The sequence below is a fragment of the Amblyomma mixtum genome, chromosome 10 (assembly GCF_055824585.1).
Source record: "Amblyomma mixtum isolate Tamu chromosome 10, ASM5582458v1, whole genome shotgun sequence".
NCBI classification, from domain to species: Eukaryota; Metazoa; Arthropoda; class Arachnida; order Ixodida; family Ixodidae; genus Amblyomma; species Amblyomma mixtum.
The window spans coordinates 27,134,811-27,149,906 of record NC_143021.1 but is presented as its reverse complement, the minus strand read 5'-3'; the positions used below and the strand labels follow the sequence as shown (position 1 = coordinate 27,149,906).

At 47.3% G+C, this 15,096-nt stretch overlaps 1 protein-coding gene across 1 annotated transcript in view; it reads right to left on the bottom strand.

Annotated features, from left to right (window-relative positions):
• The window catches only part of LOC149325442 (uncharacterized), a 98,479-nt gene that overhangs the window by 12,685 nt on the left and 70,698 nt on the right, over positions 1–15,096 (bottom strand). The window contains exon 6 of the mRNA XM_089563275.1: positions 1,051–1,188. Within this exon, the coding sequence (XP_089419401.1) occupies positions 1,051–1,188 (138 nt within the window). The remainder of the gene's footprint in view (positions 1–1,050; positions 1,189–15,096) is intronic.

Here is a 15,096-nt window from a genome sequence, read left to right as displayed (position 1 = left end):
CACAGCAATGACTTGAGAAATAAAAGTTATCAGTGTTGTACATTTGTGTCATTATTTCTTGAACCATTGTTATTCCCAACGCAGACAGAGCACCATACTAATGTGCAAACTGTAGTGTAGCCATAAAGTAGTTGTATGAGCAAAAATTATTCTACTCAAAGATTATAATCCCTTTTGCTCATTACTCTTTTGTAGATGTAGCGCAGGTGGATCCTGCAAAACATATGACCAACTTGCTCTGAAGAATATGTGAAATAAGAAAATTAGTACGATACATTGAAAACACGTGAAACTCCTTTGGAAGGAGTAATATAAGATCTGGGCTGATACTCCTTGAAGGAGTATAGTCACTCTAACAAACGGAGTCCTGGAACTCTACCTGAAAGAGTAGTAGGATGCTGTTTCAATGTGGTAGCTTTACTCCCTCGGAGGAGTGCCTGTACTCTATTGCAGGAGTAGTACAGTACTCCTTGAGTAGGCGTTGGATCACTCTTTGTCCAGAGGGAGTAATTTTATTCTGGAAAAAGGAGTGGAATATGGGACAAGCGAATACTCCTTCAAAGTGTGTTCTGGGCACTCCTCTGCACTCCTTTAGTTCTAAGAGTCTGTGCTTGAGAAAATTTTGATGCGTGCATGGGAATAAAGTCAGTCAATTATTTTGTGCATGAAGGTTTTCTCTATTTTTCAGAGTATTGAAATTCCAGCAATTCCCAATTGCTGGACGCTTGACCGCCACGCAGTAGTAATATATTGATGGCATGAAAACGTGACATGAGACCATAGTTTACAACTTTGTAACACATTCATCAGCACGTGATAATTTGTTCAGGTATAGTTTGAGAAGCAGTGCCACTAAAATGCGATTTCCAAGAACAATTTTCGGCCATTTTGAGGAAAAGTTAGCTGTAAAACAATTCACATTTTGACATAAAAATAAAGCACAACTAGCTATAAGAAGTAAAAGGTTTCACGACACAAAAACACCTAAAAGACGAACAAAAGCAACCTTCTTGCAGTTGGAAGCTCTAATGAAGGTTTGAAGAAACTTACCTTGCCTTGAATTGATAGGTCTGTTTCAAAACTATACACAACATTAAGCGTAGCGTCGTAGAAAAAATTTGCCGCACACTGGTGATCGTAGAATAGTTGCAGACTTGGATTTCCGCCCGGATAAAAAACTGTACAGTTCTGGAAGGAGGCACATTTCTTTGTTAAGCAAAAATTGACCGGCTCAGTGCGCGGCGCCTGCCTCAGTGACGAATTATAAGTATCAATAGTTTACGATATGTTGAGGTAGGGAATATGATAGAAACTTATCTGTATTGTCCTAGAGCGCTCTTTTCTATTTTCTACAAGTAGTTGCTTTTCGAATAGCCTCATTTCCCGTGCGCCGGTCTGTGCGCGTCACGTCAGCGGTAACCCTCTTCTCATGTGGCGCGTTTTGCAGCTGGGGGGACGCATATACAGGGTGCCCCAGCTAACTTGGACCAAGATTTATAAAAAAACTACTCGTTCTTCAGAACTTGAATCGCGTGGATGTTGTTAGGATTTATCTAAAGTTACTGCACCATTTTTGCCCTTGTCCTATTTGAATAATTAGTCGAGATAAATAAAATAACTTTTTAAATACAGCTTGAAATGTTCAGGCATCAAGAAAAAGGTTTTGGCGCTCCACAAATATTGTGCGACCCACGCACTTCCATTGAGATAGACTTAGCGTGGCCGTTTTTATGCGGCAAAAACGAAAGCCTGCGGAGTTTAAAAAATACCACGTGACAGCGCGCACAGTGTGCCCGGATGCGCCGCGATTACAGCGCTCTCATCCCTGCTTTGTAAAAAACATCACTCGTTTCGCACCTTTCGTGCTGCCCAAGGAAGGGCTTCGCGTTGTGCTTCGGTGCAAGATAAGCCCTAGTGGGTAAGGGCGGCAGTTGAAAGAAAGCGCGGCTCTCTAGGCTTTTGGAATGCTTTACGAATCAAACTGATGAAACTGACGCAAGACGTGGTGCTAAACAACTACTTAACACCGATAAAGTAACGTTGGCGAGCATCTCTGCAACAATGATATTTTGAGCAATTCATCCGTTTTCCTGCTGTTGATCTCCCAGTCAAGGGTGGCCGCCAGCAATGTCAACATGAACAACACATACGGGATCACACTCTAAATAAATTTCGGTTTCGTGGCTAAGAGCTTGACCACCACAAACCACGTGATATGCCATAGGCGCTTCAAGATAAATGTATTTTTTATTGCTCTGGAAACCAAGAGCCCAATTTCACTTCAAGATAAGCTTCATACTGCCAAGCATTTGTCTAATATCGGCTTAACACCGCTGTACTAAGCAAATGACAAAGGTTTTCAGATTTCTTCTTTTTATTAGTTTTTCATCACGACTGGTTTTCCATAACTTCCTCTGGGCAGTTTTTTAGGCAGCCAAAGGGGCACGATTGTACGTGAACCTCTCGCTTTGAGAAGCCTAATCTTCTTCCATACCTCTTTCTTTGGTATCCCATCAAGTGAAATGCTCATGAAAAAGAGACACATGCGTTACTACATATCAGCGATTTCTACACTGTGACACAGTCGAAATTTAATTTCGGCAATGACTATTGTTCATAGAAAGAGTTCCTCATTGGGCGATTACACGTTACATCATAAACTGAGATCTACTCCTTTGGCTCAGCTCATCATCGCGAACAGGAACTTGTGTTTAGTCACCTTGTTTAATCACCGAGGTCCGCATAGCCGGCAGGAAAAAAAAATGACGCTCTCGATCTGGCAGCAGCACTACACACGAGTGTCTTCACCCAAGGTACAAGGGCCGCCAGTACAATGTCGTAACCCGAGAACCAATCACAAAATGCACTATATGGAGCACCAACGCACAGAAGAGTCGCGACGGTGTGGTTGGTGCGGCAGAGAATAGCCAGACGACCGTGCGGCCTAGATCGTGTTGCACGCAAGACAGTTTTCAAGCACAGTACACATACCAGCCCCGAACGAAATTTATAATGGATGCGTAGCCGAAACTACTTCGTGTGGCTATCACTGCAACATTCGTAAAGAGTGCCACCAGCCGCACAACACCAAGTTCATTTTAACATTAGGAAACCACGGCGTGTGTAGTGACCTTTTGGCATATACATTTCACTGGCTTGACAAGATAATGCTCCCTCCTATCTTTATCACTTTTTCTACGCGGAAGCTTGTTGTGCGATGCTTATTCACGAGAAGTAAATTCACCGTCTGCAGCTGTTACTGCCACTGTCCATGACGATTGTCGCAGGAATTAGGAACGCTTGCGACAAACGAAAAACGGCTTGAAATGCGCTCTTCTTGATGCCGCCACCGTATAGGTCTTGCGTCGGATTGATGACCTCTCTCTCAAGCCGAGCAGCGCAGATGATCACAGAATTCAACTTGGGAGGAAGCGTTGCCCACCCGCTGCTGCCCGCGGGAAATTTCGCATTCACTCTCAACATTTGTAATAGCAACTCGTGGCTAAAACAATAGGTTTTCCCGGCGTAGATCAAATATCCCCAGTTCGATCTATCCACGCACGGCAATCTCCTCCCTAGCGAAACCGAGGAGCGGGCTGAGACATCACACAAAAGAGAAGCCAACATCTCCGGTCGTCGTCCGGACCCACCACGCCCGCACAGAATTTCAAGTTTGTTGATCGTTTCGCCGAACGTCTACTGTCTGGTCTGTGCGGTCCTTCGGTCTCATGCCGTGCGGAACAGCGGAAAAACGATCACATAACGGCCTTTAGAGCGCAGCATTTTCGTGCAAGTATTTCTGGCTTTTAAATGTTCTAAATGCGCGGGTGTCGGCTTTGACACAAATCGGTTGATGATTTTTGTGGCCCAGAGCTGGAGAGCGACACGAGCAAGAAGTAGTGCGTTTGCCAGTGTGTGTAGGGAGCATTCCCGCCAGCGCTGAGCGGAGGTATGCTACCAATTGTGTGTAATCACTGTAGCGCCTATTCTGCTAATGTATTTTTAAGCTTTCTTTTGTTAGCTGCAGTTTACACTCTCTGGCCTGATTACACACTCTGGCTCGCTCGTTTACCACACAAACCCAGTGGCAGCAAAAGCATGACCGCGACACTTACGAGGGTTCTACCTTCTACCCTGTCGACTCCCTTGTGTGGCTCTGGGTGCCTCCCACAGCTCCCGGCCTTTCGCGGAAACTCCTGGCTCGGTATCATGGTCCCTAGCGGGTTCTCAAGCAAACCTCTCCGGTCAATTACATCTTGAGCCCGTTGCACCCTCTGAGCACTTGCGTCACCGTGGCCGCGAAACCGTCCACGACAACCGACTGAAGCCGTACACGACCCCTTTGTCCTTCCTTCCCCTTAAGAAGCCAGGTTAGCTCCTTTTTACCCGGGGGAAACTGTTGTGTGTAAGCTGTGACGGGTTCCGCTACCGCCATGTGCCGACACTACGCTGCGCCTGACGACGATGATGTTGCGCCGCTCCCTTGGTGCTGGCTACGCCTGTCTACGCTGCCAGATCCTACACAGCGGTTCGGTCTCTTGAGGACGCCAAATAAACGCACCGCTACACTCATTATGTTATCGCTTAAAGACGACTGATTAGAAAAGCAGAAGAAAAACAACCACATGCCGCCGGTGGGATCCGAACCCACGACCTCCGAATTACGCGTCCGGTGCTCTACCTCTGAGCTACGGCGACGGCTGTCCAATCTCCTGCTTTCGGGGGTATTTATGTTTACAAGTAACCTAACCTTGAGACTGTTCATCAGCGCCACCCACGTTCATAAGCGGCGGATGTAGAACGTCCTGAGTTAACGCAGGTGTGACGTAGAACGTCATCGAACGGAGAGGGTGGAAGCTGCGTGAGAACCCTCTTATGCTTCCTATGGCGTCAAGGCTGCCAGAACAGAGGCCATCGCTAAGCAATTAAGTAAACAAGGGAAGGGGATGAGGGGCTCGTTATAAATATGTAAGAAGCCAACAGCCACAGAAACCAAGGGGCACAGGAGATTTTTAATTAATTTATTTATTTTGTGGTGTTGATAAATTTAGAATATTACTCAATATGTTATCGCTTAAAGCTAATTGATTAGAAAAGCAGAAGAAAAAACAACCACATGCCGCCGGTGGGATCCGAAAATGTCGCCAGAAAATGAAATACTTGACTGCTGACAGGATTATATAGCGCAGTATAAGCTTCGTTAATGGAAACATATGTATTCGACTCGACGTTTCGATCGGATGACCGATCTTCTTCAGGAGTGCTTTTACTTTGTTACTGCATCCCTTTTTATAGGGGTGGGCATAGAACAGGTAAGTGACAAACACAAAGCACATAGAAGAGAAATACACATAAAAAATATAGAGGGAGTGCGACCCACACGAAAAAAAAAATAAAAGTGCGATGAACAGGTACTCGGTAAGAAAATACAACGTCCAGATGCCGCCTCTGCTTTGTTAAGCACCACATGCTATCTTATTAACAGCCTTGTCCAGCTCCGAGAGGCTCGACAGGGTGCATGGCCGTGCAGCAACTTTCGTTGAAAAATGCGGGAACTTGTCCCTTCACCTGGCCGCGAGGGCAGGAAAAAAAGAAGAAAAAAAGAAAAAAGAAAGGAAATATATCTGACTCCCAACTGAGAGAGCACGGAAGAGAAAAAAAGAAAACGAGAAAGCGAAAAGCGCCGGGAAAGGACCTCGGGGGAAAAAAAAAACCTTTCAAGCAGTGCTTTTTCTTCGCACTCCGAAATAATGCAGCCACCCCTGGCTGAGCGAAAGTATCGGAAGGAATGTCAAGAATGTAAGCTTACATAGTAAAATTAAAAAGGAAAAAACAAAAATTATGTGGCATTCGCGGGACCACAAGGTGAGCACACCTGGGGGGGGGGGGGGGGAAGGAACCGCACAGATGTGGCACGCAGAAAGGGGTATGACCTCAGACGACATAGTCAATGGCGCTTTGTTTAATTTCGTAGGCCTCTGACTTCGGAAGAGAGGTGAGGGTGCCGTAGGTTTCATTAATGCCATTTTGCGCAGTGTTAAATTTCAAAATAAAATATGATTCTCGTTGCTCGCGCTCACGAGTGTTTTTGAAGCCACTCTGTAGTATTGTTACTTTAAGTTTTTCGAACTTGTGGCCTTGCTCGCGGAGGTGTTTCGAATGAGGGAGGTTGGGGAGGGATTGAGTATGTGAACGGTGGTTATTGAATCTGAATCGGAAGGTATTGTCTGTTTGGCCTATGTACTGCATTCGACAGTCGCCACACTCGAGCATGTAAAACACGTTGCTGGAAACGCAATTTAGGTCTTCCCGGCTGGAATGCTTGAAATTTTAATGGGTGCTTTTAGCCAGTGCCGCGGTTTCCATGTGTTTGCAGACTTGGCATCGGCTTTTTCCGCATGGTGTGCAACCTACAGCTCTCGGATTATTGACTGTCGAATGGGCAACATGGTTTTGTAGATTTTTTGGTCTTCTATATGTTACTTGGGGGACTGTTGTGAAAATTTTTGAAAGCCGGTCACCCTGTTCTATGATATTAAAGTGTTTTTTTAGGATTTTGATAATGTTCGGGAGGTTACTAGTGAAGGTTAGTATGAGATTACAGCTCTGTGATGTTGGCAGAGATTGCTTAATGGCGTGATTAATATTAGTTGCCTCCGCCTTTTTAATGGCATCGTTGAATATAGAGGACGAGTAATGTTGTTTGTTTAGAGTGTCCCGCATGCGATTAGCATTTTCGTGAAAATCTTCCGATCGTGAACAAATTCGTTAGAATCTGATGGCCTGTGAGTATGGAATTGAAGTTTTTCAGTGGCGTGGGTGGCAGCTGTTGAAATGAAGATACTAATGTCTGCCCGTGGGTTTCTTATAGACACTAGTGATTAATGTACTTCCTTCTACTGGAACCAGAACATCCAGGGGGCTAACTTCATTGGTTGAGTAGGTGTGTGTGAAAGAGATATTCGAATGGATTTTGTTGAATGAGGGGATAAACTGGATGAGTTCGTCCTCGGTTTCTGTCCAAACTATTAATATGTCATCCAGAAAGCGTTTGTAAATGCTGGTGTTCTTGGATATGAGGAGATAAAGTCTGATTCAATTTTGTTCATAAATATGTTGGAGTAATTTGGAGCCTTTTTTGTGCCCATAGCTTAACCGCTAGTTTGAAGATAATATGAGTTGTTGAATTAAAAGGTGTTAATTAATGACCAAATTTGCAAGTGTCTCGACGGCACTTGGACTACGAGTGTCTAGAATTTTGTATTCTTTATATGATCCGACTATTGCCTCAATTCCGTCGTCATGTGGGATGTTAGTGTAAAGTGATACCACGTCCAGGGTAACTAGGAAAGCGCCTTGAGGGAAGGTGACATTGGATATTTCTTTCAGGAAGTGATTAGTGTCGCGTATGTAAGATGGATGTTTCGGAGGTATATATTTGATGAGAGAATCGATATACTCTGAGATCGGTTCTGTTATTGCGCGAATACCAGAAACAAACGGTCTCCCTGGATGATTCTGTTTGTGTATTTTCGAGAGCATGTAGAAGCGCCCCGCGAAGGCATTTCTTGGCGTAAGCGCCTTACCTACTCGCGGTGGTAACTAATGTTCATCTGTTAGTTTTTTGATAGTTTTAGTTACGATGTTCTTTTGCTCAAGCCGTTCTGCAAATTCTGCCCAAGCCATGGCAAGTATAACGAGTACAAGTTACTCTAGAATCTAGATAATTTTTCCCGAACTCTCAGATTACGGGAATATTTCTTCGACAAACCAAACACAAATAATAGTCGGTACCCCTAACCTCAAGAACAGTGGACACCCAAAACTGGTAGGGATAGACATCTAGACCTATATATAAAAGCGGTACAAAAGGAGATTCTTCAAGCTCTTGGGACACGAAAATCCGGGCCACCTAACCTCAGAAAAAAAGAGCGTAACACTTTAGGCTCACTTAGCAAAGGAACTGACACCGCCATTAAGCCCGCCTACAAAAGTGGAGGCATAGTTATTTTAGACACAGATAACAACATTCAGGAGGGCAACCGCGAGATCAACAACCCAAAATTCAATACTAAACTCCCATCAGACCCTACCACTGAGCAAAAGAACATCGTAACGAAAACTATCAAAAAACTAACAGATGGAGGTGAATTACCACCGCGAATAGGTAAGGCCCTTACGCCAAGAAATTCCTCCGCGGGGCGCTTCTACGTGCTCCCGAAAATACGCAAACAGAATCATCCAGGGAGACCGATTTTTTCTGGTATTGGCACAATAACAGAACTGATCTCAGAGTGTATCGATTCTCTGATCAAACATATACCTCCCAAACATCCATCTTACACACGCGACACTAATCACTTCCTGAAAGAATTATCCAATGTCACCTTCCCTCAGGGCGCTTTCCTAGTTACCCTGGACGTGGTATCGCTTTACACTAACATCCCACATGACGACGGAATTCAGGAAATGGTCGGATCATATTAAGAATACAAAATTCTAGACACCCCTAGTCCAAGTGCCGTCGAGACACTTGCAAATTTGGTCCTTAAACCTAACACCTTTCAATTCAACAACTCATATTATCTTCAAACTAGCGGTACAGCTATGGGCACAAAAATGGCTCCAAATTACGCCAACATATTTATGAACAAAATTGAATCAGACTTTCTCTCTTCATATCCAACAAAACCAGCTTTTTACAAACGCTTTCTGGATGACATATTCATAGTTTGGACAGAAGCCGAGGACGAACTCATCCAGTTTATCTCCTCATTCAACAAAATCCATCCCAATATCTCTTTCACACACACCTACTCAACCAATGAAATTAACTTCCTGGATGTTCTGGTTCGAGTAGAAGGAAGTACATTAATCACAAGGGTCTATAAGAAACCCACGGACAGACATTAGGATCTTCATTTCAACAGCTGCCACCTACGCCACAGCAAAACTTTAATTCCACTCTCACAGGCCATCAGATTCAAACGAATTTGCTCAGGATCGGAAGATTTTCACGAAAACGCTAATCGCATGCGGGACACTCTAAACAAACAACATTCCCCGTCCTCTATAATCAACGATGCCAGCAAAAAGGCGGAAGGAATTAATAATTATCACTTCATTAAGGAATCTCACCCACCATCACAGCGCTGTAATCTCATACTAACCTTCACTAGTAACCTCCCGAACATTAACAAAAAACTAAAGAAACACTTTAATATCACAAAACAGAGTGACCGGCATTCAAAAATTTTCACAACGGTCCCCTAGACAACATATAGAAGACCAAAAAATCTGCAGAACCATGTTGTCCATTCGACAGTCAATAAACCGATAGCTGTAGGTTGCACACCATGCCGGAAAAGCCGATGCTAAGTCTGCAAACACACGGAAACCACGGCACTGGCTAAAGACACCCATTTCAAATTTCAAGCTTTCTATCCGGGAAGACTTAAATTGCGATTCCAGCAACGTGGTTTACATGCTCGAGTGTGGCGACTGTAGAATGCAATACATAGGTCAAAATTACAATTCCTTCCGATACAGATTCAATAACCACCGTTTACATACTCAATCCCTCCCCAACCTCCCTCTTTCGAACCACCTCCGCGAGAAAGGCCACGAGTTTGAAAAACTTAAAGTAACAATACTACAGAGTGGCTTCAAAAACACGCGTGAGCGCGAGCAACGAGAATCATATTTTATTTTTAAATTTAACACAGTGCAAAATGGCATTAATGAAACCTACGGCACCCTCACCTTTCTTCCGTGGTCAGAGGCCTACGAGATTAAACAAAGCGCCACTGACTATGTCGTCTGAGGTCATACCCCTTTCTGCATGCCACATCTGTGCCGTTCCTTCCCCCCCCCCCCCCCCCCAGGTGTGCTCACCTTGCGGTCCCGCGAATGCCACATAATTTTCCTTTTTCTTTTTTCCCTTTTAATTTTACTATGTAAGCTTACATTTTTGACATTCCTTCCGATACTTCCGCTCAACCAGGGGTGGGTGCATTATTGCGGAGTCCGAAGAAAAGCACTCCTTTAAAGGTATTTTTTTCCCTTGGTCCTTTCCCTGCTCTTTTCGTTTTGTCGTTTTCTTTATTTCTCTTCGCTGGTCTCTCAGTTGGGAGTAAGATATATTTTCTTTCTTTCTTTTTCTTCTGTTTTTTTTTTTCCTGCCCTCGCCGCCAGGTGAAGGGAGAAATTCCTACATTTTTCCACGAAAGTTGCTGCGCGTCCACACACCCCGTCGAGCCTCTCGGAGCTGGACACGCCTGCCAATAAGCAAGCCTGTGGTGCTTAACAAAGCAGAGGCCGCATCTTGACGTTGTATTTTCTTACTGAGTACCTGTTCATCCATCACACTTTCTTTTTCATGTGGGTCGCACTCCCTCTATATTTTTTGTGTGTATTTCTCTGCTATGTGCTTTGTGTTTCTCACTTACCTCCTCTGTGCCCACCCCTATGAAAGGAAATGCAGGAAAGGGGGGTCGCTCGTAGTAAGGCTTCATTCGATACCACATGCACAACGTCACTGCGCTTGTCGTTGTGCGATGAATGAGCTGGCGAGGCTGGTGCAACTTCGTACGTTACATCGCTGTGGTGGCGGACACCAAGGTAAGGGCCGAAGTAGCGGCGCAGTAACTTTTCGGACAGCCCGCGGCGACGAACGGGCGCCCAGACCCACACATAGTCGTCTGGGTTGTAGGTAACGTAGCGGCGTCCAAGGTTGTAGCGGTCAGCATCGATCTGCTGCTGACGGTGAATGCGGTGTCTGGCCAGTTGCCGCGCTTCTTCCGCGCGCTGAATATAAGTGCCGACGTCGACATCAAGTTCACTCTCACTGTCAGGGGGGTCCACAGCTAGCATAGCATCCAGGGGGATGGTAACCTGTCGACCGAAGACTTATTCGAACGGAGTGAACTGCGTCGTCTCTTGCTGCGCGGTATTATACGCGAATTTTGCGTATGGGAGAATTTGGTCCCATGTTTTCTGCTCGATATCAACACACATGGAAAGCATGTCGGTCAAGGTCCTGTTGAGGCGTTCCACCAGGGCATTTGTCTGCGGGTGGTAGGCCGTTGTACATCTATGGCTGGTGTGCGTGAGCTTGAGCACAGATTGAGTGAAGCGGACCGTAAATGCAGGTCCACGGTCAGTAATGATAGCTGCAGGAGTGCCATGACGCAGGACGATGTTGTGGACGAAGAAGTAGCCGACTTCAGCAGCAGTACCGTTTGCAAGTGACGTCGTCTCAGCGTATTGGGTCAAAAAATCTGTCGCGACCGCAATCCACCGTTTTCCTCTGGACGAATTCGGAAAAGGGCCGAGGAGGTCTATGCCAATTTGCTGAAAAGGGGTCTTTGGGGGTGCTACGGGCTGAAGAAAGCCGGCTGGCTTCAGAGGAGATTTGCGCTGTTGGCAATCCCGGCATGTTGTTACGTATTTACGCACTGATGGTAGTAAACTGGGCCAGTAATACTTAAGCCGAATCTTTGCCAGTGTACGACTGACCCCCAAGTGGCCGGCGGATGGTTCATCATGACAAGCGCTTAAGATTTCGGAGCGTAACTGGGATGGAACAACAAGCAGAAACGTCTCCTTGCTGCTGTCAAAGTTGCGCTTGTAGAGGACTCCACGCCACAGAATGAAGGACTGTAGTCCACGGCAAAACACACGAGATACACGAGCATTAAAACCCTCCAGATACTTAATGATTGGCGCCAACTCAGAATCTGCTCGTTGAAGCTCCGCCATACGGGAGATGCTAATGGCCCAAAGAATAGGGCAATCTTCGGTGATGTCTTGCGTAGCCGGTTCCACGGGCGCTCGTGATAAACAGTCCACGTTTTGGTGCTGCTGACCCGATTTATAGACGACTGTAACATCGTACTCCTGCAAACGGAGGCTCCATCTGGCGAACCGGCCAGAAGGGTCTTGAATGCTGGCTAGCCAGCATAGCGAGTGATGATCGCTGACAACACGAAACGGTCGGCCGTAGATGTATGTTCGGAACTTACTCAGAGCCCAGATGACGGCAAGGCACTCTTTTTCTGTCGTCGAATAGTTCCGTTCCGATCGAGAAAGTGTGCGGCTCGCGTAGGCGATTACTCGCTCTGCGCCGTCCTGCCACTGTACGAGGATCGCTCCGAGGCCGACATTGCTGGCGTCAGTGGCGTCGCGCCTCGTGTAGGTCCATCACAGCACCGTTTTCCTGTAGAAAGACGAGGTCCAGGATAAAATGTATCGAACACTCGTGAAATACGACGAAATCACCCACGTAGACGTAACCGCGGATGCCGACTCGATCTGTGTACCTTCCGGCCGGGCTAATGAAGTGACCTCCAGCCGTTCGAATGCTAGGGCCCAACCATGGTGCCAAAACTTTGCTCAATTCCTGGCCGAGGGCGTGGCTCATCACTGAATAGTCTGCACCAGTATCAAGTAAAGCGATGGTGTCAGTTCTGTCAATTGTCACACACAAATCAGAAGTACCACGTCGGGCGCTGTCGCTACCCAGCTCCTGTGAGGAATCAGCGTATCGGTATATCGGCGGCGGAGGGTCTTCAGTTTTTCCGACAGCAGCGGCCTTGCCTCCGGAGACCGCTGGAATTAGTTTTCCCGACGTGGACTGGGAGAACGCCACTCAGGATAGCCGACGTCTCGGCGAGGGCTTGGGGAACGGTACCGCAGCGGAGATGACGACCTAGAATTATAGCGACCGCATGTCCCAGGCCTCTGACGGGCCGACAGATGAGATGAGCTTCAATTTCGACTGGTTGTTCGCCATTCCGGGGGCAAGGGTCGTCGGACGCGAAACCATGCAGACCCACTCGGCGGTACGGGCAGGCCCTGTAAAGATGTCCCGCCTCCCCACAGCGGTAGCAACGGGGCCGCCGTTCCGATGCACGCCACACATATCCCACTTCCGTGGCCGCTGATAAGCTGGTCGAACAGGCACACGGGAATGACCAGACTGCTGCGCTGCTTGAGTCGCGGTATTCACGTCGTAGTCTGACGTCGGGGCCCGGCAGAGGACAGATGCATAGGTAGGTCTGACCTCAGTCTGTCTTGGGATCTCATTGAGTTGTTGCTGCTGCGCTGCTAGGCACATCTCGTCCCGGACGACTTCAGACAACGATGTAACAGGCCGCGCGCTGGGAGGCAGCTGGAGGGCTTGTAATTCCTCCCTAACGGTCGAACTGATTAGGTCACGTAAAACGGTCGCATCACTCCCTAGCGGCATCGAAGAAACAGCGGGCCCAAGCGTGCTTACATCTTGATTGTATTGCCGGGCTCGTTGCAGGAGCGTCGTCTCCATGGTAGTCGCTTCCGTGAGGAATTCGGCAGCAGTACGCGGTGGACTGCGCACAAGACTGGCGAAAAGATCCTGCTTGACCCCGCGCATGAGATGGCGAAGCTTCGTCTCCTCCGCCATGGATGGGTCAGCACGCTTGAAGAGGCGCGTCATGTCCTCCACAAACATGCTGACGCTTTCGTTAGTCCGCTGGTTACGGGAGCGAAGCGCAGCTTCAGCTTTCTCCACGCGGTCTGCGTTGGGGAACGTAGCTAGGAGATTTTGGCGAAATGTCTCCCAGGTGGACAGGTTGCTCTCGTAGTTCACTTACCATGTCGTAGCGGAGTCCTCGAGCGCAAAATACACGTTATGGAGCTTACGGTCGTTGCTCCAGCCGTTGTAGCGGGCGATCCGCTCGAAGGTGTCTAGCCAGTCTTCCGCATCTTCGTACACGTCGCCGTGAAAGGATGGCGGTATTCCCGGTGTGTGGTAGAGGATGGGCGCCGGGGACCTACTATCTGTGGCCATTTCCGGTGGGACCGTCGGTCTAGGCTGCGTCATCCTCGTCGGGTTGGCAAGAGGCCCGAATTGAGGTGACTAACCACGGAGGCGGCGGCTTGGGCGCTAATGTACCGGTGTGAGTTCCGTCTTTATCTCGTAGGCCTACGCAGGTCAAGAAGCGTACCCAGCACCTCCACCAGATGTGTAACAGTTGTTACACTGAAAAGGAAATGCAGCGGCTGAACGAGGGCACCAGAGAAAACAGACCTACACTTCAGCATCGTCTACTTGTACCGGCTGCGATCTCTTCTTCTACTTCCGATCCTCGTGTCAATATATATACAGGGTCTGTTCTGAAAGTAGTAAGACTGGTTTTTTCCTGGGCGAACGGGCGGACGAGAGGCTGTCTGCGCGTGCAGGATCGTTGAAGGGGGATATTGGGAATGCTGGGGAAAATCTGCAATAGGCTCTCAGCCGTTGAAGAGAGGAGGTCGCTTGTACTGCGAACCCCTGTCGAAACGTCTCGTCACGCAGAATCGTCGAGCATTTACTGGATCAGCGATACACGATCGAATTTTGAGTAAATCTTGGTAAAACGGGCAAAGAGACTCACAACATGATTAAGGAGGCCTACGGTGACGCTTCCATGGGTAGATCAGGTGTTTTTTGAGTGGCACAAGCTTTTCCGAGAAGGTAAGGAAAGAGTGGAGGAAGACGACCGCTCCAGACGCCCTTCGACCAGCAAGACCAACGAAAATGTGTAGTGAGTTAAACATTTACTGAACAGTGATCGTAGAATGAGTATCAGAATGGTTGCTGATGACTTGAGCATTCCTCAAACCCAAGTTTTTGAGATCGTGAGAGAAAACTTATCCATGAGGAAAGCGTGCGCGAAGTTGGTGCCGGGAGTGTTGTGAGAGGAGGAAAAGGCCAACCGATAGAATCTTCTGCATCATGTGAATGAGGACCCCGATTTTTTGCCCAGCACAAGGCGGCAACGCTGCCTCAGCACCCCTACAGCCTCGACTTGGCCCCGCCAGACTTTTTTCTATTTCCGAGTATAAAATCGACGCTCGAGGGGAAACATCACGAATCGGTAGAGATGGTTCAACAGGGCGTGACGAGGGAGCTAAACAGCATTCCAGTCCCGGCGTTCCTTGAGGCGTACGAAAACTGTAAAACTCATTGGCAGCAGCGTGTAGGTATGGAAGGGTGCTCCTTGAAAAATTGTAATCGTTTGTACTATTCTCTTGAATAAATTTTGTTTAAAAAAATGAGTCCTACTACTTTCAGAA